General features: G+C 59.3%; 1 protein-coding gene across 10 annotated transcripts in view; it reads right to left on the bottom strand.

Annotated features, from left to right (window-relative positions):
• The window catches only part of CAMK2B (calcium/calmodulin-dependent protein kinase II beta), a 101,995-nt gene that overhangs the window by 34,224 nt on the left and 39,909 nt on the right, over nt 1-27,862 (bottom strand). For all 10 annotated transcript variants that reach the window (XM_012646957.1, XM_012646961.1, XM_012646956.1 and 7 more), the window contains exons 2-4: nt 27,474-27,568; nt 8,321-8,380; nt 3,607-3,661 (exon numbers count right to left, since the gene is read on the bottom strand). In XM_012646957.1, coding sequence (XP_012502411.1) covers nt 3,607-3,661; nt 8,321-8,380; nt 27,474-27,568 — 210 coding nt within the window. The remainder of the gene's footprint in view (nt 1-3,606; nt 3,662-8,320; nt 8,381-27,473; nt 27,569-27,862) is intronic.

Raw genomic sequence — 27,862 nt, 5'->3', positions numbered from 1 at the left:
CAGCTTACCAAGTGCTTACTCATATATAACGACACTTAACATTTCAGTCCTCACAACTATTCCATGACACTGGCGCCCATTTACTCTGTTTATGGATGAGAAAACTGGTTTCGAAGATTCAGGTGACTTGCCCAGAGTGGGCAGCAGGTAGCTTTAGCCAGAGCTGTGCAGTGTTATACCCAGGCCTGGTGACTCGAGCTCCAAGTCTGAGAAGATCCGGTCTCCCTTCCTCAACCTGCTCCCAGGGCCAGAGTTGCAGCCCTTGAGTAGAAGCAGAGGGGCCAGAAGATACGGTGCCCGGATCTAGCTTCCGCGGTGGGCCGAGGCCTTGAGGTGCTCAAAGTGCCATCTCCAGGAGGAGAGTAGAGATGACAGGCAGAGGAGAGGTCTCTGTTCACACACCCTCCTGCCCTGTGTCCCCACCCGGTAAGTGGCCATAAGGCCCCACAGTCAGGATAGACCCTGGCATGGGTGGGTGTTCACTCAGCGTTGGAGAAAAATAAAAGCGGGCAAGTGTGGAGTGTTAGCGTGGCCTGCTCCAGGCTGAACGCATGCCCCGATGGTTCCACTAACTCCCGACCCTTACGGTGACATGAGGATGGAATGCACGGAGAGCCACCCAGTTCCTGACACACGACAGGACATGAAAGGACTGGGGGTTCCCTCTCCTCACCCCTTTTCCTGTCCTGGGATGGGGGCTGGGGACAGGGGCTCTGCCTTTGTTACCCAACTGCTGGTGCTGTTCTGTGTCCCTCAGCACGCACCCCGCAGTCAACCGCGGAGTTCCGGCTCAGCTTCCCTCCCTCCTCTGTAGCTCTCTCCTCTCACTTCCTGTCGGCCATCGCCTGTAACCACTGACCACAAGGAAACAAAAGGATGTCTAGGTGGGGCCTTCCTAGGGGCATCTGGCCTGGCCTGTGTGAGGGTGTGTGCATATGTGCACACGTGTACATGCATACTGGTCTGTTCCTGTGCACATATGTGTGTGCCTATGTGTGTACTTATGTATACTGGTTTGTACATACACACATGTATGCATATGTGCCTTTGTGCTCATGCATACATGTATGGTTGTATGTACATTTATGTACATGTATATGTGTGCATATACGTGCACCAGTGTTCATGCATATTGGTTTGTGTGCGTGTGTGCTGTGTACGTGTGTGCATGCAAGTACATGTGTTTACACATGCAGTGCCTATGTGTGCCCTTGTGTACATGTATACCAGTTTGTGTGCACGCATATGTGTGTGTGCATGTGTATACATGTGTTTATGTGCATCTACATGCATGGAGCAGGAGGATCAAATCCCAGGTGTAGCCCAGGCCAGGGGCTGGCATGCCCCAGCGCTGCATGAATAACTATTTAGGTCTCAGCACACATGGCGCACAGATCAAGTACTATAGATCCTCAATTCAAGCACAAAATAGTGGCAAAAGGCCTCCAGGTCTTGAGTCTGGGCTGCAGCCCGCAGAAGCCCTCTGAGGAGTGCCTCGTGCGGCTGGCGCCGGGGCCCGTCGGGTGCACTATGTGCTCAGGAAGCTGCAGTTCAGGCTGATGGGCACCTGGGACTCCCTGGCCAGGACCGCCTCACGGGCGAGAGCTCTGGGGCAGGGAGTTTGTGCCTCCTCCTGTGCAGGTTGCTGTAGGGGTTTGGGAGCTTCAATACTGGCCCAGAAAGGGTGTGGTCTTGGAGGCTCCGCATCTGTCCCCCATGCTCCCCTTTCCTTAGGCCATGGGGGACACGTGGCCGATTCTAGGCTGCAGCCACAGCCCACATGGGAGCTGCCTTCCTCTGGGCGTGTAGGTGTGTGTGAGACCCTCTATGCCCAGGCCCAGTCCTCAAGCCCTGTGACATTTCCAGGCATGAGGAATGGGGACAACCCCCCAGAATCCACAGAGCCCCAAACTGCCGTGGGGCCTCAGGGCCTCCTGAAGGTGATGCCAGCCCACCCTAGAAACTGTTGCCCCTCCCTCTGCTGCCCTGGAGGCTGCTCACAGTGTGGGGCCATAGAGGTTTGGGAGGAGGGCATGCAGGGCCTTCCAGACTCACAGGCCAACTTCCTCTTCCCAGCCCGCCTCAGAGCTTCTCCCCACACCTGCCTGGCATGTGGTTGGCCAGCCAGGAGACACAACAGTCTATCATACGTGAACACATCCATGCACACCTGTGTGCACACACACCATTCTCTCTCCCTTTCTAAGCTATGGAAATACACACAACCACCTGTTGGCTACCAGGGGCCCCGGAGAGGGCCACCCCTGGCCCAGTGGTCTCTCTGTTTTTCTAGGAAAATAGGCTGGTGGAAGTGGGTCTGGGGCACACAGGGGCAGGAGTGAGCCTGACAGCTCCCCAGCGCCATGCGACAGATATTCTAGGGCACAGTCTTGGCTGAGCAGCGGTGGCTGTGTCCCAGGTCAGTCCCAGTCACCTGGCTGGCAACTGAAGGTGGTGTCTTGTGGGACACACAGTGCAACCTGAGTGGTGGCCAAGCCCCTGCAGGGACAGTCCCAGACTTTCTTGACCAGAGGACCCCACATGGATGTAGGCCGCCTCAGTCCTACATGCCCCATGGCCCAGTCACCTGTCATTTGAGGGAGGAGGAGCTGAGAGGGCTGCGTCCTGTCTTGGCCTGGCCCGCACACTCACAGCAGCCGCAGGGAGGGCACAGTGGTAACCATGGCAATAGCACCACAGTTGGGCTTTCCTGGCTGTGTGGCCGCCTAGAGGCTGCAACGACAGGCCAAGGCCTATAGGCCCCTTTCCAGCCCAGGGTCCCAGAGCTGCACTGACTCACTGACAGCTAAATATAGTGCTGCTTATCGGGAGCTGTCAAGAGTGAGGGAGATGAGATCACCGCTTCTAAATCCGGCAGGAAGTGAGAGGCGGCAGCAGCCCCAGACGCCTTCTCGCTCTGCTACTGCACATGCACACACGCACTCATGAGCGCACACACACACGCACACTCACGCACACACGCAAACACACTCATGCGTGCACACACACAAACATGCATGCACACACATGGACACATTCATGCAAACATATGCACATACAATCATGCATGCACACACTTGTGCAAACTCACCCACATGTACACACCTGCACATGCTCACATTCATGCAAGGCACACACACATGCACACCCACCTATATATGCATTCTCACTTTCACATGCTCTCACACCTGCATGTGCACACACATGCTCACACTCACATTCATACACACATGCTCACACCAGCCAGCGGTGCCCCAGTCCAGGCGTGATGATGGCACCAAGGGAAAGAAGGTGAATGAAGCCGCTGACTGTTCTTCTGAGGTCTCCCTCTCCCCCCATCCCCCACGGCCTCCAGCACGCTTGTTCTGGTGCAGGAGGACCCAGGATGGCGGTCCAGCCTCCACAGGGCCCAACAAACCTGGGGCAAAGCAAGGAGAGGCGAGGGAGGCTGGGTGGGTGGCTTGGAGCAAGTGACCCTCAGCAGCAGAGGTACACTTGAGGGAGTGGCCCACCCCAGAGCTCAGAGCTGTCCCCTGGGGCTAGGGGACCCACCCCGGCCAATGCTGGGAGCGGGTGAGGGCAAGAGGCTCCAGCTCTGGAACTTACAGATCGAAGACCAGGTAGTGGAAGCCCTCCTCCGAGATGCTGTCGTGGAGACGCACTGCGGGGACAGAGAAGCTGTAAGGGGCTGGCAGTCGCCCAGGACACACCCCACTGCCCGCCTCTGCATCTGTGCAGGCACGGCCAGCTGCGCAAGCCCCGGGGTCTGGGTCTCCCTCAGGACAGGGTGCGGAGGCCCTTGGGTGGGCTAGAGGGCAGGGCTGAGGGCCCTGCAGGCTGGCCGGCCACTAGGGGGCATCTATGGGCCTCTGGCAGTGCCCTGCCTTCCCTCGGCCTCAGCCACCGGTCTGGTCTCATGTTTCCTTCTGCCCTCATGGTCCTCGCCTGGGCCTCAGCTGCTCCCAAGCACCGAGGAAAGCAGCAGGAGGGGATCACACAACCGGTCCCCAGAAAGGGCCACTGAGAAGCTTCTCGTGGGACAGAAGCTGGGATAAAAACGCACCCATCGTTTCCCCGGGGCCTTCGCGGGCTGCCCTGGGCCCTCAGGCTCCCAGTCTCTTTTGCACGCTGTCGGCACAGGCGGACAGGCAGGGCCCCCGCCCGGAGGAAGGCTGCCCGACAAGGTGTCATCCAAAGGTTCAGGCCCTGAGTTTAGGTTCCAGAATGTGCACGGTCAGCAGGATGGAGCGATGTCCCTCTCCCCTCCTGACAGCCACCGTGTGCACAGCTGCCTGCGACGGTCTGTGTGCGCCACGCCCTCACCCCGCAGCTCTGCCTGGTGCCGGGCAGGAGCCCAGCAGGATGTGATGAATGAACAAACATGCGCACGTACGAGGAAGGCTCGCAGGGACAGTGAGTGATTTCCGCACGAAGCACACAAACCCAAGGCCTGTTTTTCCTTGAGCTGGAGACGTGCCCTGCACTGAGCAGCAGATATTTTCTAGGAATGACTCATTTTGGACACTGCTCTCCCACGTGCTGACTCTGCCCGCTGCTAGAACGACGAGGACAGTGACAGCCTGCCGCGCGGAGCACTCCCTCCCTGCCCACCAGGGCTGCTGTAAGCACTCTGCGTGTGTTAATTCAACCTTCTCAAGCAGCCCCCACCCCAAGAAGTTACGGATGAGGAAGCTGAAGCACAGAGAAGTTAAGGTTAAGGTCACAAAGCTCACAGAAGGCAGAGCAAGGTGAGGACTCAGGGCCAGTCTGCGTGGCACTGGCCTCAGCCCTTGCTACTTGGGTCCTGGGAAGACAGGACGACGAGGCCTCACTGTCCCCTAGCACTCCAGATTGGGCCACAGGCGCTGGCAGGGTGAAGAGCAGCCTCCTCCTCCCGGTCCGCAGCCCCTGGGCCGCAGGCGCAAACCCCTACTCAGCTGCAGCCCCTTCCGGCCACCCGCCAGCCAGCGCTGTCCTAGTTTCTGAGCGGCTGCCAGTGCCTTTCCTCCTCTGGCTCTGCCTCTCCCAGGGGCCCGGCCCCATTGTGTCCTTCTGCCCAGGAACCCCAGCATGGCCCCTGGGGCCCGGGCCTCGCCTCGAGGATCCCTGCGTTGCAGCAGCCCCAGATCAACGCCCTTCTCAGCACCCACCCCTCAGACAAAACACCCTCCACGGAGCCAGAAATCGTAGTGCCAGCCCCATCCCGCTACTTGTTCCTGCTGTGTGACCTCAGGCCGGTAACTCAGCCCACCTAAGCCTAAGTCTGCCCCTCTGTGAAATGGATAAATAGCACCTACTCAAGGGGTTGTGAAGATTGATTATGTAACCTGAGTGAGGCTCCAAGGCACAGTGAGTGCTCAGTAAGCCACAGCTCTGTTACTGTCATTGTCACCATCCTCCGAGTGTGAGGAATCCCAGGTGACCGAAGCTCAGCTCCAGGGTCTGGGGCTCACTTTAGGCACCTGGGATGCTTTCCCAAGCTCAGAACAGAGAGACCCGCTCTGTTTCTCTGCCCCAGGCCCAGCAGCCCAGACTTCTCCCCTCTGCCCTCACCAGCCCCTCCTCAAACAGCCAGGTCTCCCAAGACCCACGTCCTCTGTCAGCTCTCACCCACTGGCTGTCCACAGGCCGACACTGACCTTGGCCAAGCAGAGCCCCCACCAGCTAAAGCACTCCCTGTGACCAATGTCCCCCCTTCCCACACGGCACCCTCCGGCCGACTTCTGTCCCAAGAGGAAGGGCACCCTCCCACTTGGCTCACTGGACTCCTGTTCCCTCTGGATCCCCTAAGATACAGCAGGACCCCAGAGCTGACCAACAACCTCCTTCCAGGACCCTCCATAAAATCACTGCAGTTAAACTAAAGCTCACCCTCTCGACCCCTTTTCTAGTGGGGGTCCAGCAGGGTGGCTCCTCTGAGCTGCCCCACCTGGGACCTGCTGCATGAAAATCACCCACTTGGAGCAGAGAAGGCCCCAAGCCATGGAGAGAGGCGCCCCGCGGAGCTCCCACAGGCAGCGCCAAGGAGGCCCTGGTTACCCACGAAGCCACCGCACTGCTACTGGGGTGCTGCAGGGCCATCCTCTTGGAGGGGGCTGCTCCTGTCCTCAGGCACCCGCCACCCCATGCGGGCGGCAAGGTGGGGTTCGGGCAGAAGCAGACGGGCTCTCAGGCACGCTGGGGTGGGTCCCACCTCCTCGACACCCGGGGTCAGTGTGGGGAGTTGAGGCAGGATGCACATGGACACCTTTTTATCAAACATTTTTTAACATTTTATAAATAGTTACATACTTACATGCACTTTTTACTGGTTTAGAAGAAACCCTAACTAGCACATCAGACCCGTGATTTCACAGACAGGGCTAAGTAAAAAAGTGAATTGGCAGAAAATCTATTTAAATAAAAGCAGTAAGCAAGTTAACACTGTGAGCAGAGCGCAGAGGTGGCAAATAAATAAAGTCCTGGGTCATACCTCAAGAGCGCAGTCTGGAAGCCCTGGGTTAGGTGGACGGTGGCAAATCTTGCCGGGCGGAGGGGGGTGAACCTACAGCGCTCGACCACCTCACGGGAGGGCCTCAGGGACACGGCCCCTCCCCTCTTCCTGGCTCTGTGTCAGGGCTCCCCTCTGCTGAAGCCACCCTTTCTCTGGGGCTGCACCCCTGCTGGGCAGAGGCTCAAGGGCCCAGGACCCTAACAGCCCGGCCGGGGCTGCAGCCTGGCCCTGGGGCCCAGAGCTGGGGCTCCTGTTTTCCATGCCGGGAACCTGCTGGGTCCGAGAAGGGAGCATCTGACCCTTGGGTGCGCATCTGCCCAGCTTGTCAGTGGAGCACCAGGAGAGGGAGGGTGTTCTAGCCCCTATGCCAGTGAGGATTTGCCAACTCCCTGAGCCAGGCCCAGGCGAGTATGTGGAGAGCCCAGGCTCCTGAACTGGCTGCACCTCACAGCCCCTGGATATCCCTTTTGAACACAGATTCCTGGGCCCCATCCTGGCACAAGTGATTCAGAGCTTTGGAGAGTGGAATCCACCTGGCAAGCTCCTCAGGTGCCTCTGGGGCCAGAGTCAGCAGAGAGCGGCCGCCGCCCCAAGGCATCTCCTGGCTGCCCTGTGACATGCGCAAGGCCTGAGCTCCTGGACTCCTCAGAAGTCCCCAGAGACCAGTGTTGGAGAAGGACAGGTAGCTGGACACACGCACACAGGTATGCACATGCACACGCGTGCTCCACAGGGGCTGCACAGCAGGCATCAGCCTGGAGCCATGGAGGGCGGGTGGGCAGGAGGGCCGAGTGACCCTGGGAGATCCGAGCCAACTTCCAGGGGTCGGCACAGTCTGCAGTCCCCAGAGGTCCCAGAGCTGCATTTATTACCCCGACATGGACTCGGTCTGGGGCTTCAGGGAGGCCACCTGCAAGCAGAGGACCTTTACTCCCTGGGGCACTCGCTCCGTGTGGCGGGTGGGCTGCCACCCAGATGCAGGCAGGTGACAGGGCTGCCAGGAAGAGCCAGGCCGCTCATGTGCCGGAGCCCACCTCTCCTTGGCAGGGCCAGCAGCCTCAGTGCCAGAGACAAGGGCCAGCCCAATCTACCTCGGAGACCTTCCCCACGTGCCCGGCCAGCGAGGCTTGGACCAGCCACAGGCCCGTGGGCTCCAGGCTCCAAATGACCCCGTAGGGCAACTGACTCTGGGACAGTGGGCCCTCCTCCCCAGGCAGGAGTTTCAGAAGCCATGGACTAGCAAAGGGGGACAGTCAGAGGCTCTCAGACCAAGGCTGCGTGTGGCAGGGTCTTTGATCAGACTTTGTTTTCCAAACTTTTTAATCTTTCCTTTTGTATGAGGCCATCTTGTGGCTTTTTTGAAGTCACAGAATGTTTAGGTCTCTGTGTGTTCTCACCAGAATCACTGCTCAGTGTTCTGGGGAGTCACACGCTGGGGGCTGGCTCCGTGGGGGGCTCTGCAAAGAGTGTGTCATTTACTTTTCTCTGCAGCCATTGTCACCGATGCCACAGATGAGGACGCACGGACAGAGTGGGGTGGGGAGAGAGCCTGTCCACTTGTGTGGAGCTGGGCACCAGAGCCCTTCCCCTGATCCCAAGGGGAGCTGTCCCCGCTCTGCAAGTCTCCGTCAAACAGGACGGAGCCCTCAAGGTGGGGGTGGGGGTGGGGGTGGCAGAGAATGAGCTTCCTCAGGGGCTTCAGGTGGGACATTTCCTTGGAGAAGGAGAGGAAGTTCGGCATCCCTTTGAAAGTCTGATACAGAAGCAGGAAGGGGCTGCTGTCTAGGAAAGGGTGGGGACCTGCCTCCGTCCCTGGGGGCCGCTCACCGATGTTGGAATGCTTCAGAAGGCGGCAGATCCGGGCCTCTCTCTCCAGCTTCTGGTGATCTGGGGACAAAAAAGGAAAATGTGTCACCTCCTGCCCCAACAGCCGGTCACCCATGTCAGGAGAGGCCCTTGCAGGTGTGCAGGGGCTGCCAACCAAGAGAGGAGTGGAGGTGACCCAGCAGCAAGTGACCGTGCCCACCCAGGGATGCCATCGTGGCACCCCCTGGCTCTTCGTGGCAGGGCTGAGCAGGGACGAAGCAGCAGGTGTCTGGGGTGGAGAGGCCCATGGGAGGCCGCGAGTGGTGCTAACTTGGGGCTAAAAGTCTCCCCAGATGATTCCAAGAACACAAAGTGCTGCGTATTAGCAGCGAACTGATTTAATGCTTCACTTATTTGCCCTAATTCCATACTTGGAACTTTCTGCTGAAGCCAAGTCTGTTCTTCCCAGGCAGCGGTGGGGTTGGCAAAATGGGAGCGGGTGGGAGTGAGGGTGTGCCCTCCGCCCGCTGGCAGGAGGAAAGTTGAAAGCAGCAGTGGCTCTCCTGAGCAAGAGGAGCGAGCTGGCAGCAGAGCCGAGTGCCGTGGCCACTCCTCTCCCCTCCAGGGCCCAGGACCGGTGCTGGGCAACAAGAGGCCTAGAGACACTGGGACATCGGGTGCTTGGGCCCCATCTCCAGAGCAGAGGCCTGTGCCCCTAAAGGATTGAGCAATTTATCAGCTAGAAATTTATATTTCAAACAGGTGCCAGGAAGATTTTAAAATCTGATGGAGACTGCAATAGCAAACAAAGAAAAACCCCACATTTCCACTGACAGGAGAAGGCAGGACCCCACGTGGCTATAGTCACACACAGACACCGGTACAGCAAGGACACGAAGGCCTCTGCCACATCCGCCCCAACATCCCAAAACGGTGCTCGGCAGAAAAAGCAACGGCAAAGGAGTACCCAGAATGTGCCTCCTTTACATAAAGGGCGAGAGTGGACAGTCGCTGGGGCACAACCACGCGGGGGGGCACCCTGCACACAGACGAGGGGGCTTTCAGAGCTCAGGACGATGGCTGCCCCTGGGGCGGGATGTGACTGGGGAGGGGCATCAGGTCTGCAGCCCCCTACCCTGCGAGTGCCAAGCTCCCCGGCAGGACAGGTGAGCAGGGCCGAGGGGCACAAGACCGCAGGGGGTAACTCCTGCACCGAGGGAACACCAGTAGCACCCAGGCAGGGAAAGAATGCAGCTGCTACTTAACACAGATCCCTGTGCTTGGGGGGCACAACCCACCTGCAGGAGGGAAGGCCTGGCCGAGGCACGTCTGTGGCCACTTCCCCTGGGGTAGGTGTGACAGTGGTGGTCTGGGGGCACAGGACATGCTTGCAAACATGCATGTGTCTTTCTTGAGTGGGAAAGCCACACCTGCTGACAGGAACTGCTCTGGAAATGGTGTCCACTGGCTCTTCCTCCCTCCCAGGACAGGCACTCCAGCCTCCAGGAAAGGCCGTCCCCTCCCTGCCCTGCCCTCCTGGCTCCTACCTGCCTTGGCTCAGCAGCCTGGCACTCCACGGGAGGGATCCAGAGGGGTCCGGCAGAACCTCCAAGTGGGACGGAGGGAGTCAGACCCTGCGCCCTGCCATGCTGCCAGCAGCCCAGGTATCCCCTCTCCCCACCTGCACGCCCAACGCGGCAAGCTCTGTGCCATCTTCTGAAGCACACCCAACCCCCCTCACCCTCCCCGCTCGAGTGGGAGCTGAGGCAGGGCGGCATCCGTGATGGCTGAGACTGGAAGCAGCCCGTGTGTCCGGCAATATTAGAATGGATCGATCAAACGCAAGCACAACAGAACGCACATGGTGTGGCATGCGTGTTTCCCTCTGTATGAAACTCAAAAACAGGCAGCACTGGACATACCTGGGGGGGCCATACACACGAGGCCCAGCTCTAGCGGAAAGCAGGGGACCGGCCACTGCAACATCCCAACCCCCTTCCCTCTACAGGTGGAGTCAGGAGGGCTTCAAGGGTGCAGGGCGGTGAGTTCACGGGGCTGCTTTTTGCTTCCGTAATATCTTTCTCCAAGTTACTACTCTGAACATTCGTCAAACTTAGAGAAGCGGCGCGAGGACCGCACGGCGTGCTCGCACACAGCTCTTCGTGCTAGCTCCCCTCTCCGTCCGCACGCACGCACTTGTTTCTTCTGAAGCATCTGAGAGCAGTAACACGAGGCACCAGACGTCCCTTACATAATCCCAGCGCAGGTATCAGATGCAGCAAATCTAGTGCAGAACCACACTCGTCTCTCCACTCCACCTTCCCAGTGACGCTGACGGCTAATCCGCCCCCAGGACAGGACCTCTCCCAGATAAGGGACAGCACTGGGGCCAGGCTGAGGGAAGGGAGAACCTAGGAGGGTGAGGTGGGCAGACCAGGGTAGATAGTTTTCTTTTGGAAAATTGTCTGATTATAGTTAAATAAATAAAATCATAAATAAAAATCAGGAGGAAAATGCAATTGTGAATCCATTTTCCTGGGACGCGGATAATTTACAGGGCTGTGTTTTATTACGGAAACATCTCTGAGAGCAGAGCCCCAGCCACAAGGTCGTGGCTACTCCTGAGTGTGTATTTAGGGAGACGAATTGTCGGTATGGAGCCAGGAGAGGGCACCTGGCCACACAGCGCTGGCACGAGGTGTCCACCCACAGTCATGCAGGGCACCGACGCGTCCCCTTTCTGTAACTCGCACAACGGCACCTTGGCCACCTCTCCTGGCAGCCCCTGTGGGGCAGTGCTCAGGGAGCCACTGTGACACTCCAAACCTGTGGTCCCCAACCCCAGGTACTGGTCTGTGGCCTGTGAGGAACCGAGGAACCCGGCTGAGCATCTCAGTTCCACCCACCCCCCACCCCCCCATCTGTGGCAAAATTGGCTTCCTTGAAACTGAGGAACTGGGCCGCACAGCAGGAGGTGAGCTGCGGCGAGCCAGTGAAGCTTCATCTGTATTCACAGCCGCTCCCCATCGCTCGCATCACCGCCTGAGCTCCGCATCCCCTACGCTCCGGTGGAAAAATTGTCTTCCATGAAACCGGTCCCTGGTGCCAAAAAGGTTGGGGACCGCGGCTATAAACCAAGACACAAAGTCAAAGCTGGTAACACCCAGACACAACGTTGTATAGATGTTAACAGTGCTCCACTCTGGGTGGCAGAACTGTGAGTAATTTCGTTTTATTCTTTATACTTTCCCCCCTCGAGGTTGACAATGATCACGAGTTACTTTTACAATTTGGCAAAACGTGTTTTTCAAAAAGATTTTGATCCTGTCTCCAGTGAGCAAGCCACTGGTTCAATGTGATGAGGATGTTCCATAAAATCTGCTATGGGAACATTTGCCCTCAAATTTTAAAACACCAGGCCAAGAAAGAACATCTAAGCATGAGGGGAGGGGCAGGAGACGGCCGTCTCCACCCGGCTCCAGCAGCCCCATCGCAGGACAGGCCGCGTCACGGTGGGCAAGAATCCAGCTCCCGACTCTGTGGACACCCTGTGATTTTCTTCCTACGAAGTCAGGGACGTTATTCCTGGATGCCAAATTAATGTCACAACCCCTTGTCATGGACAAGGTTGAGTAAGTTAAATTTAACCCAATTCAGTCCCCAAGAAACGTGTGCTGGCTCTAAACGGTCCAGTGGAACCTGGGAGGACCCCGGCTGCCTCCTGTTGCCTGCCCCAGGCAGTGACCCAAGTGGCCACACCTGCCCGCCGGCCTCATTCTGGGGGGCTCTGGACCCTGAGGGACCCACCTGGACTCGGGAGACCATCGCGGTGGCCACTGAGCAGGACCAGACTCCAGCGGGCCTGCAGCGAGAACGCAGCCGGGCAGCCACGGCAGCTGCCTCAGATGCCCACCCTGCCCAGGGCCCCTTGGCACTCCTGGGACCCCAGCCCCGGATCCCATCGTGAGGGAGGTCCCAAAAGTCCTCCCAAGCGGCTGGGCCCACTACAGCGATGTCCTGGCCAGGGCCAGGCAGTGAGTCACCCAGCTTGCCCACCAGGAGGGGCTCCCCAGATGTGGGGGCCGTGGAGGTGGAAGACCAGGCCGGCCTCGAGCCCAGCCCCAGGGCTGTGTCCAGGGTCTCTGAGGGGCCTGGGCTGGGGGTGCTCAGGGTCACCTAAGGCCTGAGATCGTCCTCACTGCCATGTCCCCCAGCCGCAGGGATATCTGTGTGGTTAACATTTTACTGGGCAGTACTGATACATGTCACAGGATAGATGTCACACCTTCGTGGCTTGTGAAACCAATGACAAGTAAACCCCAAGAACATGCCTGACGGGGCGGTGACCATCGACTCCCCAGAAGGCGTTAGGTCTCCTCAACCCCATTGGTGTCGGGCCCCATCCGCATGACCACACGCGCACCGGCTCCAGGACCTCGGTGCCCTTTCACGCCGAATTTCCCCTGGAGGACAACCTCTGAAACGGGATGTGGAACAGAAGGTAGGAGCCAGAGAGTGGGCACAGGCCAAGCCCCTCTCAACCTCCAGGGAACCCCACCCATCAAGGGAAGGCTCCTCGGACCTTCTGCTCTCCATCTTCCTTCTCTTACCAAAAAACCCAGCACTGATTGAGGCCCTGAGGCTCCTTGGGGAGACAGACCCTAGGCTGCAAGGAGCTGGTGACAGCAGTGATATGAGCCCTTTGTTAGGGCAGAGAGATGAGCAGAGTGTCCTGAGGCCCTGATTCTGCTTGCGGGAGACTCAAGGGGTGATGCTTGAGTGGGGTTTTGGAGGATGAGTAGGAGTTTGTCTTCTCATGCTGGCAAAAGACTCGCTTCTCACACCCTCCTCTAGCGCGAAGCTTGGAAAGAGAGCTCATGAGTTCAACCATCTCCTAAATGCTTGGGCATCTAGAGAATCTGCACCCCAAACAGAGACAAGGGCATATGTGTGTGGGCCTATACTTAAGCCAGAAGATGGCTGGCTCATTCAGCTTGGAGGCAATCCTACACACACGCACACATGTGTACACATTTATACACCTGCTCCCCAAGGGGGCTGGCTCAGAGAGATGTTGGCAAAAGCCTAGCTATTTATTTCTCCTACCAGAGAAACATCCCACAGATAAAATACAGCGTTCATTTATAACCCATAAAAGCATTTATCAAAAAAAAAAAAACCCCAAAATAAAAAAAACCCGAAAACAATTGTACTGCAAGAGATCGGGCTAAACTGGATCCTGCAATTATCCGCCCGCCTGCCTGAGTTCTAATGATAGCGCCACATCCTCCGATTTCATCCCTCGGGGAATACCCAGGCCTGGAAGCTTCTCTGAGTGATTTGGCTACAATCTCTGTGCAGAGCCCTGGCCTGTCAGGGTGTCCACCCCGCCAGACCTGCACCCTGGGTGCCCCCCAGGGTCAGCAGGATGTGTGGGACACAGGTGGGCTCGGGGGCCACCGAGGGACACGGGAGGAGATGTGGCTCCAGTCGAGCCTGGCACGCCCACGTTGGGCTAATCTCCTGCAGGCTCATCGACAGCCCCAGAGCACACCCGAGGACGCCGAAGCCGCCCCCAGAGCACAGGCTGGGCGGACAGCTGAGCTAGGACTTGAAGCCAAGGCCTCTCTCTGAAGCGCAGGGGCTTCTGGGAGGATGCCACTTGGTCTGTGTCCCCTGCTGCTCTCTGGGCTGGTGGGCGGTGTCTGCCTCTGCTCACTGCAGAAGCCGCTATTTACTTCCTGCAGATGCTGGCCGTACAGGGGAGGGGAGACAGCCCCACGCCAGCACGAGGAGGGCTCACAAGGGCCGGGGGGCCAAAGCTCCCCTCCTCCCTCGCCCCACAGCCTTCTCCAAACCACAGTGAGACCCCTACCAGTGTGAGTCCCTGACCTGCAGAAGCCTGATCAAGGCAAAGCAAAGCACTCGTGCTTGTGGGGAAGGACAATACCTGGCTATGTCCGCCTGGACAGCACACCAACCAACGCTCAAGCCTTTCAGGAGCGGGGACCACAGAGCCCCCCAAGGATGGCCATTCCCAGGCCCCTTTCGGAAGCCTTGGTGTGGTGCTCCCAGGGGTCGGCAAGGGGAGTGGGGACAGGCCAAGCCCCTCTCAACCTCCAGGGAACCCCACCCATCAAGGGAAGGCTCCTCGGACCTTCTGCTCTCCATCTTCCTTCTCTTACCGAAAAACCCAGCACTGATTGAGGCCCTGAGGCTCCTTGGGGAGACAGACCCTAGGCTGCAAGGAGCTGGTGACAGCAGTGATAGGAGTGGGGCTCCTCTGGGTTGTCACTGTGCTGGTGGGCTGGTGGTTGGCACCCACCAGTGTGAAGGTTACAGGGCAGGAGCTGCCCCAAGGTGCCCATGGCCAAGCGCAGGAGGAGATGGTGCTGGGACACAGGCACACGCCACGTGACCCATGCTGGAGCACCTGCCACATGCCAGGTGCCATCTGTTCTGCGCATTACAGGCATTAACCCATTTAATTCCAAAAACGCCCTGAGAGACCAGGAGTGGCAGGAGAGAGACTGCAAAGCAGCTCCTCCCCACTTGGGCGCCGTGGATCCCTGCAGGGTCATGCTTAGGTGGGGTCCCCTGAGCTCGTGGAGGGCGGTGGGAAAGGAGCAGCTGGCAGAGGCGGGGGGACACTGACGCCGGCCTGTGCACTGCAGAGTGAGGTGTGAGCCAGAAATGAGGAAACTGGGGCCCAGACGGGAGTTCAAAGCTGCTGGGTCTGAAAGGCCCAGGCTGGGGGCCCAGGGGGCAGCAGGGGCAGCTTCCCTTCAACACTGCAAAGACGCCCCGTGCATGGCTCCGGGGACCCCCGTGTCCCATGTGCATGGCACTGGAGGCGATGGTACGGCCAGTGCACCCCGTGGGAGGAGGGTCTGGCACAGCAGGCCTGCAGGGCGAGTCGGGGTCGCGTTGTTCAATAAATCTCTGCTGCTCGCTCCGCGTCATCGCCCTTCCTCTCTGGAGCACCAAGAGGGAGCCCGGGATTAGGCCAGCGGAGGCTCCTCTGCCCACCCAGGCCCCCAAGGCCATCCTCCACCCTCCCTGGCGCCCTACTCCCTAGCAGTGGGTGACTCACAGCGGGGAGGGGCTGGGGTGGTGAGCAGGAGCCTGGGAGAGGGACAGGAGGGCGTGGGTGGGTGCCAGGCCCCCCGCCAGCTGCCAGGAGAAACAGCAGTGCTGTCACCCCCGGGAGGACACTGTGGGGCATCGGGGCTGGGGGAGAGAAGGGGCAGGAGGGGAGGCTCCTCTTGCCCCCACGCTGGCTCCAGGGCCTCTGGAATTGTCAGGCTCGGATGCCAGGAGGAGGCTGGGCACACGTCTGTCTGATGCTCCAGACTCCGGCGGGGTCGAGGCCCCACTCCCTGCACCTTCATCCCGCGGGCAAGACTCAGGCGACCTGCACTGTCTTAGCCTCCTGCACCATCAGACGGCATGAGAGAGCTTTCTAGAATCTTAGAAGGCTCACCAACGTCCACACCACACCCCAGCCAGGCACAGCCCGAGCACTGCCTGGTACCAACACGTTTAACCCGGGTGTCCCAGTTCACTGCGAGCTTAAACTTGTCTACGCTTTCACGCTCCTAAGGGGCAGAGCGCCCTCAGGAGCCAGGCGGTCAGCCCTTGTGGCACTGAGCACCGGGCCATACCCCAATAGGACATCCTGGGCCTCCACACCAAGCTGGTGGAATTTGGCCTTTCCCTCCTTTTGGCTTTGCCCTGGCAAGCATGCAGACGTGGCGACGGCCCTCGGCGTCCCAGGAGGAGGGTGGATTGGCCTTGGGGCAGGGGCAGGGACATCGGGCAGAGTTCAGGTCTCAGTGCCGGCACTTGGCAACCTCGGCTGCTGGCCAGTCCCCCGGTGGCTCTGACCTTGGCAGGCAGTCGGGGGGAGAGGGATGGCTTCCAAGCAAAGGCTTCCGGCAGCCCCTCTCCTCTGGCCCTCCGGCCTGGGCAACGAGGGATAAAACCAGCCTGGACTCCAGAGTCAGCTTGGGGCCACGCTGCAAGGCCTGCTCATCCAGTCTTGGGGTGCAGGCCAGTTTAGGGTCCAAAAGAAGGTGGTGGGCAGATCCTAGCCATTACTCCTAAAACGAAAATTGCTTCTTGAGAATGAACGAAGAGCCCTGCGAGTCCGCCCAGAGGAATGGCTTCTGTCTGCTGATCCCCAGCTCTGGGCAGGCCTGTGGGCCGCTCACAGCACCGTGAGGCAGGGCTGCTATTATGTCCCCCCAACTTCCAGACGGGGGCAGGGGCGCAGGGAGGCTGGGTAGAAGTGGAGCTGGACCCCGTCAGAGGAGAAGGCCTACGCCTCAGGAGTGGGCTGCACTTTGGGAAGCCACCGCCACCTCCTCCTCCTCTTTGCTGTGAGACTTCAGAGGCTGCCAGAGTCCAATCCCCAGTGGGGAGGAGCAGGCGCCACTTCCCCCGTGTCTGACCTGAGCCTGCCCTCCCTCTGGGGACCTCAGGTGGGCATGGCGGCTGGGCGGCTGACACCCAAATAGTAGATCTGAAGCCAGTACCGCCCTGGCTCTGAAACCTGGGGCCCAGGTCAGCATCCTCTGAGGGTATCCAGGTGGTGTCGCAGGGCCTGGGGCAGTGGAGGGGCACGTGCACCAGGGTCCCCGAGGAAGCCCAATCAGGCTGAGCCCCGCTATGAAGGTGCAAAGAGGCGGCTCTCGCTGTGGCTTTCTGTGCATGTTTCATTTTAAAAAGGCAACACAGCAACCAGCAATTAACCCGCCAGCATCAGCCAGCAGCTACACCGCCCCGCAAGAGGCATCTGTGTGCGTGTCCTGCAGCTGCCTGCCACCTCACTGTCAGGGCTCACGGGGACCCTGGCAACTCGTGTTGGAGCATCCTGCCCCTCTGCACACATGTCACCCATGGCACAGCCGGGGGCCTCAGAGCTGTTTGCCAACCCCACGGGGATGAGTCCCACCATTCCGGGGGCCTGGGGAGGGACGGGGGCAACACTGTGGGAGGTCCCTAGAGCCATCCTCTACCACGTGGGGGCATCGCAGCTTTGAAACAGAGACATGGCTTGGAATTCCCACTCCATCATGCCAAGCAGGGCTGTGGGTAAAGCCTAAAATTAAGGCCAATATTATGCGTTACCTTGACATGCAGTGAAACCAGGAAGGCCCTGAGTGGACTCACTGCAGGTACCCTGGTCCCGTGGCTAAGCCCCTGCCAGGCAGGCCTCCTCACTGCAGGGGCCGGGCACGGCTCCTGCTCATCCCTGAGTAGCACGTTGCAGTTTTCTGCCAACCCACGGAACTATTCAAGCCAGCCAAAACTTCCTCTGGTGGGAACCAGAGGCCGCCGCACCCTCTTGTTACTACAGAGCCTGCCTCCCCCGGCCCCTGCTGTTCACTCCGTTCCGAGGGCAGAGTCCTCCTCCCTGGGCCCTGAGTGTTTGTGAGCATTTCCACGGTGTTGTGTGTTCTGTCATCCCCGTAACCTTTGGGCAGGACTCCCACCCTCACAAACGGCATGCACAGGGGGTGATTTAAACAAAGGTGACTGTACTCTTGAGTCCTCAGTTTTGCCAACTATAAAGTGGGGATACTACGCTCTCTAGAGCAGCAGGGCACGGTGACAGGAGGAGCTAGTGGCTGTGTCCTCTTCTAGCCCTGGTGCATTACGTCCGCCACCTGGGGCACACAGGCCCCAGCAGAGCCCACCTCTCCACAGACACACCATGGCTTCCTCCGGGGCCAGAGGGGTCACTGCGGCTCTGTGCGGTTGACTCAGCACTGTGGCCCTGAACACGCTCATGGCATCGAGCATGAACTGCATGCTTTCCGGGCTCGGGCCAGATCCCTGAGGGTGCAGGACACAGCTTGCCAGGGTCCTACTCTCAAAGACAAGGCCCGGACTCCACAAGGCCAGGCACTGGCCATGTGGGGCTCCCTCCAGGGCCACACCCCTGACTACAGCTCCTGACCACTGTGGCCTTATGCCCAACCTCCTCCTCTGCCTCCTACCCTGCCCACCACGTTCTTCTTGTCCTTTCCAGAGACCCGACAGCTGGCTGGATGTTCCCATGCACCCCTGACTGGATGCCTGGGGCCCCACCCAACCCGCAGCCTGAGGCCAGGGAGCATGGCCCGGAGAAAGCACTTCCACGTTTTCACAGGGATGGAGGAAAAACAACAGAGAAGGCCATGCAACAGAGGCCCTGTGGCCAGCAGCCCAGCACACTTACCAACTGGCCCTTTCCAGAATGCCACCAGATGTGAGCATCCTCACACCCCTGCCCTCTGACGGCAGGGGAGGCTTCAGACCTTCACCCTTCACCCGCTGTTCTCCTTGCTAACCCTCCTGCTAAAGTCACTAAACCCTCCATGACCTTCTATGGTGCTAGAGTCCAGAAAGGCCCAGGCCTGAGCCCCCGTCACAGCCACGCAGCCAGAAGGTCCCTGCTGCATGGGACAGCCTGAGCTCACACCAGCCACTGCTGCAGCCCACACACCACCAGCGCCCCATCTCTCGACTCCCACAGGGTTGGGGGAGGGAAGCCGTGGCCCTGGGTTCTGCCTTCACCTCAGCCTCCCCCTTCGTGGGAGATGACTCAGCTGATGGATTTTTAGCCCAATTGTCTGGCTCGGGCCTGTTGGGTCTTTAGCGTCCAATCAGAGGATCCCAGTTGGTAGCACTAATCACCACCCCGGAGCTGGGATCGGGGCTCCCCCAGTCGACATGCAGACATTGGAAACATCATGACCCTGTGAGCACCTGTGGCCCTGGGGACAGAGGACAGTGGCTTCTTGCAGGGGAGAGGTTCACCCAGGGCCCCTGGCACTGTCAGTCCTCCCTGTAGCTGTTCCTCACTCGGGCTTCGTCCTTGGTGTCCAGTTCCAGACTTTTCCACCACCAGCCTCACCAGCATGGCAGAGGTCAAAGCACCACCAGCCCCAAGACCTGTCCCCAGCCTCAGCCCCACACCTCGGCACTTGCCCTTCCTATCCCGGTGGTCCTGAGGGCCTGTGCGTTCACCCCAGTGAGCAGGCAGGGCCGGTGGGGGCTGTGCCCACACTGGCAGAATCAGGTCCTCAAACCTTGGGCCCCCAGGCTTTGGGTTCGGCCAGCCCCTCTGACCCTCGTTCACCTCCTGGGGCAGGCAGAGCGTGGCAGTTAGGACCCCTCCAGATTTGGGAAAAATGAGTGTCGGAAGAGCCAGGTAGCATTGGGGCTAATCTTCCACCCATTTTACAGAAAAGGGAACTGAGGCAGGGAGGGGGACAGGCCACCATGACCCAGAACCCAGCCCCCAGCTCCCACCTCCTCCCTCTGTGAGGAGCCTTTTCTGCCACTGGCAAGCTCACGCGGTTCAACCCCAGCCCCCAGCCGTGCAAGAAGGTCAGGGGGCCCCCCTGGAAACCCCGAAGTGCCCCCTTCTAGACAGGACTGGCCCATGAAGGACCTCAAGTTTTCACAGAGGCGTCCTCCCTGATAGCCACTCCTCTTCCCACCCCGCCCCCGCCCAGGGACTCCTCCCTAGCGCTCGGCCCTCCATGTGCCAATGGGGTGGGCACTGCTCCCGCATGCAGCTCAGGGGGCTCGGGAACCTGGCGCTGCACTCAGGCCAGGGGGCCCCACAGCCCCTGGGACTCAGCTTCCACACGGGGCCACGCCCCGGAGCCAGCGAGCAGGTGCCACGGAGCCACCCCCACACCTCGCAGGTGAGGCCCCCCGAGAACCAGGACGCTCCACACTGCCAGGCTAGGAGACTTTGACTAAGCCCTTTCGGTTTATGAACCAACAAACCCTGCTCTCTCAGCCACCTTGTGCAGCACCGCCAGATAAAACACAGGATGCCCAGCTACAACTGAATTTCGGACAAAGGACAATTTTTTTTTTAGTATAATTATGTCCCAATTTCAGATGAACGATGAATAATTTTTAGTATAAATATGTCTTAAACTTCTTTACTATTTATCTGAAAATCAATTGGAATTGTTAAATCTGGCAGCCCCAGCCTGGTTTCCTCATCACTCCTTGGTGGTCCCCCCCAGGGGATGGGAATGCGGTGTCCCTACCTGGCCCTCGACTCCCTCTGCACCTGCAGGCAGGGCCCCTCCCTAAAACCCGAGTCCTGGCAACAGAACCTGGCAGGGACCGGTCACCATCCTGTCAGAGGTGGACCCTAGGGCTGGGAGGGGCAGTTCCCAGGGGGAGGGACCCCCCCACTCCTGCCCACCTTCCAAGTCCCTAGGGAACAACCTGGAGGGTGGAGGTGAACAGAGTTGGTTGGGGGTCCAAGCTCTAAAGCTGTTCCTTCTGGCTGGAAGCCACCCAAGGAAGGGAGGGGAGGAGAGCGGAGGGGAGGGAAGGAGGTCACTGAGCTAGGGGTGGGGGGGCAGGGAAGACAGGGAAAAGGGAGGGGAGGGAGTGCTCAACTGGGGAGGGAAGGTGTTCCCCAGGCTGGGGAAGGGAGGGGGTCTCCAGGCCAGGGGTGGGCGGGGAGGGTCCCCAGGCTGAGAAGGGGAAGGTGCTGATACAGGCATGTTCTCAGCTGCCCCTGCAATGCGGTGCATGCCTTGTCCTCTATTAATCCAGTTCCACAGGTACTGCCAACAATTATCCGCGAGTAGGGGTCACTTTCCTGGCTGTGGGTCATGGGGTGCCCACATAAAGCACAGTAGCCCTGAGATGCAAGCCCCCCAGTGGGCCTGCTGCACCAAGGGGCCCAGGCAGGTTCCAGGCTAGGGGTGCAGGCCTCCCCTCAGCCGCTTTCTCCATGCTGGGTGCAGGCCCAGCCCCAGAGACCCCAAAGACATCCAGATAGGCCCTCCCCATCACACCTTTGGGCAGGGGTTGCCCCCCAAGACAGGCCCTGGGGAGGCCAGGTGCCCTGGAGAGGGAGCTGAGGGTAGGTCAAGACCACCCACTTGTGAAGTGAGCCCCACACCTGAGAGGTGAGTGACCCCCTCACCCGTGAGGTGAGCCCCACCTGGGAGCCCCACGCTGGCCCAACCCTCAGCCCACCCCAGCTGGGTGAAACCTAGAGCTCCCTACATCCAGGCTCTGAGAACTCCCATCTGTGGGACCCAGAGCATCTTTCAGCTTCCACAGGACTCAGTTTCCCCCTCTGTAAACTGGGAGCCCACACTGACCTTGGAGGGTGTGAAGATGCAGAGGTGAGTGCAGCTGGCGTCAGGGCACACACAAGCCCCGCCCGAGCTTGAGGCTTGTTCCAGGGCAAGGTCCCCCAGCCTGACCTCCCCTGTGTGGGCCACTAACCACGGTCACCCCGCCCCTGCTCCCACAGCCGCTCACTTCCATACAGGGGGCGTCCAACAAAGACACAACAAAAGCGCCCCCAAAAGGACAGCCATTCAGTGTCGACAGTAAGCTGTGGGGACAGACTAGAACAACTAGAAATGTTTAAGACTTGTGTGCCTAATAATCTCTTTACCCCCAGGCAATTAACTTTCCTCTAACTGGGGAGTCTCGGTGGCTCACGCCTGTAATCCTAGCACTCCGGGAGGCCAAGGCGGGAGGATCGCTTGAGCTCAGGAGTTCGAGACCAGCCTGAGCAAGAGCAAGACCCGGTCTGTACTAAACATAGAAAAATGAGCCAGACATCGTGGTGCCGACCCTGTAGTCCCAGCTACTTGGGAGGCTGAGGCAGGAGGATCCCTTGAGCTCAGGAGTTTGAGGTTGCTGTGAGCTATGATGACGCCACTGTACTCTAGCAAGACTCTGTCTCAAAAAAAAAAAAAATTTCCACTAACTGCCTTTGTTAACAGTAGTTTAATAATCTCTAAATATTCAGTACATTCACAGACTCACAATCCTCTAATTAGGTATTAAATTAAAAAAATCTAACTGCTACAGCCTTTGGTGTGAACTGGTGCAATTTGCAGCATCCTGGTGGTCGGTTGCTGGGCGGCCTGAGCTTTCCTGTGTCCGGTGCCAGATCCTTTCTCTCTGCAGCCACATGCTACCTGACAGTTCTTGTCACCAGGCCTCGGCCCTGGACAGCTCTGGACAGGCAGTGGGCGTGGGGACACAGCGCTTCTGGCTGTGTATGGGGTGGGGATGCCTGAGGAGCCAATGCCCGAGGAGCAGGTGAGGCCCCCACACTGGCGCTGGCCTCAAGTAAAGGGGGAAATGCAGCTGGGGGTGGGGGCAGGCTTCTAGAGCGCCCCTCCAGGCCTTCTCCCCACCCCCCAGAATAATAGCGGGGAGGCCGCTGCAGAGCAGCCCCACCTCACTGTCAGGGAGGGAGAAAGCAGGCCAGACAGGAGGGGGCGCTTCCCCCATGTGTTCACTGGCTCTGGGCAGGGAGCTGGGAGGCCACCAGATGCACCAGCTGCATCTGCCCCCAAGGAGCACGTGGTCAGCTGAGAAATAGCCATGGGCCACTGACGGCCTAGGGAGTTCCAAGTGGGTGGCCGGTTGCTGGTGGGAGGATCCGCGTCAGCTTCATGGGGCAGGGGGCCCTGAGGCTCACAGGCTGGGCAGGACGGAGGGCACCAGAAAGCTGCAGGGGTGTCCAGGCGGGTCGCAGCTGTCTGGCCAGGAAGGGAGGCAGCAAGGTGGAGAGGCCCACGGCCCTGTGGACATGGCCACATTCTGCAGCCCGGGAGTGCCAGTCTCTCCCTAAGCACCTCCCACCTCCAGCCCTCGCAGTGTCCCTCTGAGGGAAACACTACTTTTATCCCCATTTTACAGCTGGGGAAACCGAGGTTAGAAACCCGGCCAAGGTCAGACAGCTGGGCAGTCAGGGCCAGAGCTGGGCATTCACCCGGAGGTGAGGTGCCCACGGTGGGGCTCTGAGAGCCGGTCCAGACGCTCTCCCTCACCTCCTGCGCCGGCCCCTCAGTCAAGAAAGCCCAGAGGGTCTGGGGAGGGTCAGAGGAAATCAGGCGTGGGGGGTCCAAGGCAGCAGAGGCACAGGACGGAGCCCCCAGACCAAGGTGGGCGGTGAATGCAAGATTCTGTCAGCTGAAAGGGCTGGGAAGGAAGTGCCAGGTGCCTTCCCTCCGTGGTGTCCCCAGACTGTCCAGTACTGTCACCATGAGGCAGGCTGGGGCAGTAGAAGGGGAAACCAAGGCAAAGGGAAAGGCCATAGCAGTCAAGGCAAGGCCAGTTCTGGGTCATTTCCTGGAGCCCCAGGTTCCGACCCCAAGGGGACAAGCTGTCCTGTAAGCCAGGGTAGGCAGGGCGGCTCCCTCCCCAAGAGTTTTGAGGCCTGAGGTCCCGCAGTGGTCTCTGGCTGTGCCTCTGGGCTGTGACGAACAGCTTCCAGGCCCCACACACGCAGGGACACTGCCCAGGAGCAGGGATCAAGCACCGAGGGCAGACGACCTAATCATGTGGTTTCAATTCAGTTCTGAGGAAATCTCTGAACCATCAGAAACACAAACACGGCTGCATATTTGATAATGTCAAGGAATTACTGCCAGTTTCTTTCGGTATGGTAACTCCTGCGCCTATGTTTTTAGAATCCTTTTCTGTCAGGGATCCACGCTGAAACATTTATGGACAGAACGGTAAACAGCCCGCAGTCTGCGGCACAGACGGAACGGGACCGGCCGAGAGCTGATAACTGCTGAAGTTGAGGTTCGTTCTATCATTGTCTCTGTATTTGGGAACGTTTGAAATTTTCCATAATAAAAAGTTAAACAGGAAAGAAAATGCCCCCAAAAATGTGAGGGCTGGCCAGTGTGGTGGCCCTGGGTGGAGGGTCTGTGTACAGCGAGGCAGGCGGGGGTGGCAGCCCCCCAGGAGCAGCACCTGGCCGTGATCCTGCCAGCAGAAGGTGGCATGGAGGAAACTGAGGCCAGGTGTGGGGCCTGAGGGAGCAGGGTCTGTGATGAGCCCCAAGGCATTCACTGAAACACAAGGCAGCTCAGGGGGTCTCCCAGGGCTCAGCCACTGTGACCCCCAGAGGGTGAAAGGAGGACGTGGCACAGGCAGCATGTGGGCCACCTGACAGGTGGTAATGGCAGACATGGCCGGAATTTCAGATTGCCACCACCCCAAATTCTCCTGAAGGGAGAGCACTTCGAGGATATAAAAAAATGGGGTGTGAGATTAATTTAGAGGAGCAATGTCATTCCAAAGATACATACCCAGGTGGTTTTCTGTTTGAGCCTAACAAACTCCTACTCATCCTTCAAGACCCATCTAATGCAACTTTTGGGGTGACTTTCGCCAACCTCCCAAGGATCCCCCTCCCCAGGCCCCTGCCCAGCACATGGAGTTGTAGCTGCATATTTTAGGACATATTTGCTCATCACGTGTCCTCAGCAAAAACCTGTTGGATGAGTAAGGGGCCATGTCTAGGGCATATCTGAGGTGGGCCTTCTCTCCCCTGCCTCTTCCCGTGGCCTTGCACAAGCGAGGAATGAGACCAAGTGTGCGGAGAGGCCAGGAAGCATGGTCCTTGGGCGAGGAGAAGCCGGCAGGGATAAAGCGACTCCGGAGGAGAGGCCAGCAGCACAGAGCTGCCCGGCGGGCCTGCTGGCATGGGCACAGTGTCCAGGGTGGGAGGGAGAGCCCAAGTGGCTTCATCTATGGACAAAGGGGCCCATGGGTGGTTCTCTGAGGCCACACAGCATGCAGACACCCACCAGCTGGGCAGGGGTCTGGGCAGGGTGCCGGCCTCACACGTACCTCCTCAGGAAGTGAGTGTCAGGGCTGCGATCTGGGGGACAAGCCTTCCAGAAGCCCCTGCTGAGGACCAAGGTGGGTCAGGGGTGGCTGATGTCCTTAGGGACAGCCAGAAAAGCAGGAGGGGCCACAAGCCATTTATGGATTCTGGTTTCATAGGCTAATATATTTGGACAGACTCTTTAAACATTAAAGTGACTGGCAAGCAACATTTTTGCCAAACTGAGTTCACTCACTCATTGAACCGAGTGCGTCCCATGTGCCGGGGTTGGTGCTAACATGTCAGAAGCTAGCACGGAGGCTTCGCCCAGCAGAACACCACACAGCAGCGGGAACGCATCCGCCACAGGGACACACCCAGAACGTCACCCTGCACACAAGGCAGGTCACACTGGCAGTGCCGCTCCACCTTCAGGCTCAGACACAAGTGGATGAAACACCCGTGTGGCCAAACGACAGAGGGACGAGGGAACAACAACCACTAACTCCAGAAGAGGGGTGAGGGGATGCCTAGCAGGCTCCAAGGCACGTGAAGCTCACGTTCTTCCTGCCCCACAGACCCCACCTGTGCAGCGCACGACATCCTCCAGAACACTTCACACCTGTGTCACCGGCAGTGCCAACCACCGGATGTCAGGGAACACGGAAGCTTCCCAGGTTCCAGTGCAGTGTGGACAGCAAGCCGGTATCAGCACGGTATTACCACAGTGCAGCGCGGAGTCCGGGCCTGGCCCAGCGACCCTGCAGGTCTCAGTTCTGGGCCTGGGAGAGAGGGCTATGCTAGCAGCGCCAGGGCTTGGGGGTCAGTGAGGCCACTGGACGTGCATGGGTCCTCATCCATGACATGGCAGCCACAGAACGCAAGAGCTGCACCCTGGGGCGAGGCATATGACAGGCTGCACGGCCCACACTTGTCCACCCCGTACTCAAGTTCAGGCCAGCACTAGCCCCTGGGCAGCCATGGGAACAGCTCGGCCACTGCAGACGAACACACTGACCCATGACTCCCAGAGGCACAGGCTGGGCAGAGAGCAAGAGGCTACTCTAAGGTCCGTGTGCTCAGCAGAGACCCCAGAACCCCAGCCAGACCCCTCTCCCCCCAGCACCCCAACTGGCCTTGGTCCCACCCATGTGACACGCTCAGGCTGGTGTTCCTTCTTGCCCTCCCCTCATGGCTTGGTCCATAGGGCCTTCCTAGACACCTCTCCTGAGACAAGCCTGAAATCCTGGTCTCTCCCTCCTTCTCCCACCTGGTTGGCCGAACGTCCCAGAGTTCATCCAAGTCGACCCTCAGAGCACAAGGCCCTCGTCTTTGCCCACCGCCCTCCTGGGCAGGGGCCACCTCTAGGACCCCACCTGTCTCACTCCAGGCTCTCGGATACCTGAAGCATCTTCCCAAGCAGGAACTAGGAGGACCTCTCAGCCTCCCTGCTCATCCTGGGCTGGTCACAGCCCTGCTGCCCAAGGGCCAGATGGCCCCATTCTGGAAGCTTGATCAGAGGACACACATACATGAGCACATACAGCCACATACCTCACACAGCCACACACCTCACAAAGACACTCCTGCACACACGTGCATGCAGACACACAGTGTACATGCTTGCTCGCACGCACCCAAAGCCTGCTTTGCTTCACAGATCTCCTCTTTGTAGTGCCCTGTGATAGGCAGGGAGTGTCCAGGCCTCAGGAACGTCCCCTGGAGACCCACAGACACTGACTACAGGCACAGGTGCCTGGGCACCCTGAGCACCACTGGCTCCAGACCAGTTCTGTGTCTTGACAAAGAAAACACAAGCTTGCTGCCCCAGGCCCCAAAACACAGCCCCAGCCCACCCACCTCACCACGAGCCAGGCCCAGGGGAGGCTAGCACAGCTGACCAACAACAGGTGGCCCACATCTAGCCTGTGCAGAATCGCAGGGCTGAGGGGATACCCGGGCTCCCAGGGCCCCCTGTGTGGGGGACAGTTGAGAACTTGTACCTCTCCAGGCCTCACTCCTTGGTGTCCCCGCCGAGCCCTCCGCAGTGTCATCCTCCCACAGCCCCTCATGGTCATAGAGCTCAATGAGGAGACTGACCCAGCATGGCTTGGTCACCCGAAGCCTTTGAGTCACTGAGTTCTCCTCCAGACCACAGTTCTCGGGCCAGATGACATTTCCTGACCACCAAAGCAGCCTAGCGCCCTTTCCCCTCTCCCCTTCCAGTTCTAGGGGCAGATACCCCAGCAGACTCGGGAAGCACGGGCTCTCTGAACACCCAAACCAGAAGCAAAGGTGCATTCCTGGGTCTGAGGGTCACTCACCTCCCGCCAGACCCCGGCCCCACTAGGCCAGAGGTGCCTTCAAGTGCCCAACACTCCTGCAGCCTCCGCTCCACAAACCCCGCTCCCTCTGTGCATGGAGCCACAGTCCAGGCAGGCCAGGCACCGGCGGAGCCTGGGAGGGCCCCAGGCATGGTCTGCAGGACCTGTCCTACCCAGTCCCCGCGCAGCCCGACTGCAGCCGCGCAGGACACTCCCCACGCCCTACCTCTGGCCGACAGCTTCTTGGTGTTGATGATCTTGGCTGCATACTCATGGCCGGTGCAGAGCTTCACACAGCGTCGGACCACAGAGAAAGCCCCCCTGAGGAGGAAAACGGGAGAGCGAGAGACAGAGACAGAGACAGACAAGGAAAAAGAGAGAAAGCTGATTAATCTCCCCCAAAACACCCAGCATCCAGCCACCAGCCAGGCCTCGGACAGGCAGCCAGTGATTCAGAGATCTGTGCAAGGAAGGGGTGCCCCTCCCAGAGCTCTCGGCCGGCCCACTAGGCACTAGCAGGACGGGGCTGGCTTCCCAACAGTTGGCAGAGCCCTGCCCATGGCACAGCCTGTGGGGCAGGAGATCAGCCCCGTTCCAGGAGGGAGGCCGCGGTGC

The sequence above is a fragment of the Propithecus coquereli genome, unplaced genomic scaffold (genome assembly GCF_000956105.1).
Source record: "Propithecus coquereli isolate 6110/MARCELLA unplaced genomic scaffold, Pcoq_1.0 Scaffold252, whole genome shotgun sequence".
Lineage (NCBI taxonomy): Eukaryota > Metazoa > Chordata > Mammalia > Primates > Indriidae > Propithecus > Propithecus coquereli.
The sequence above is the reverse complement of the archived record's forward strand: the minus strand, read 5'-3'. Positions and strand labels throughout refer to the sequence as shown.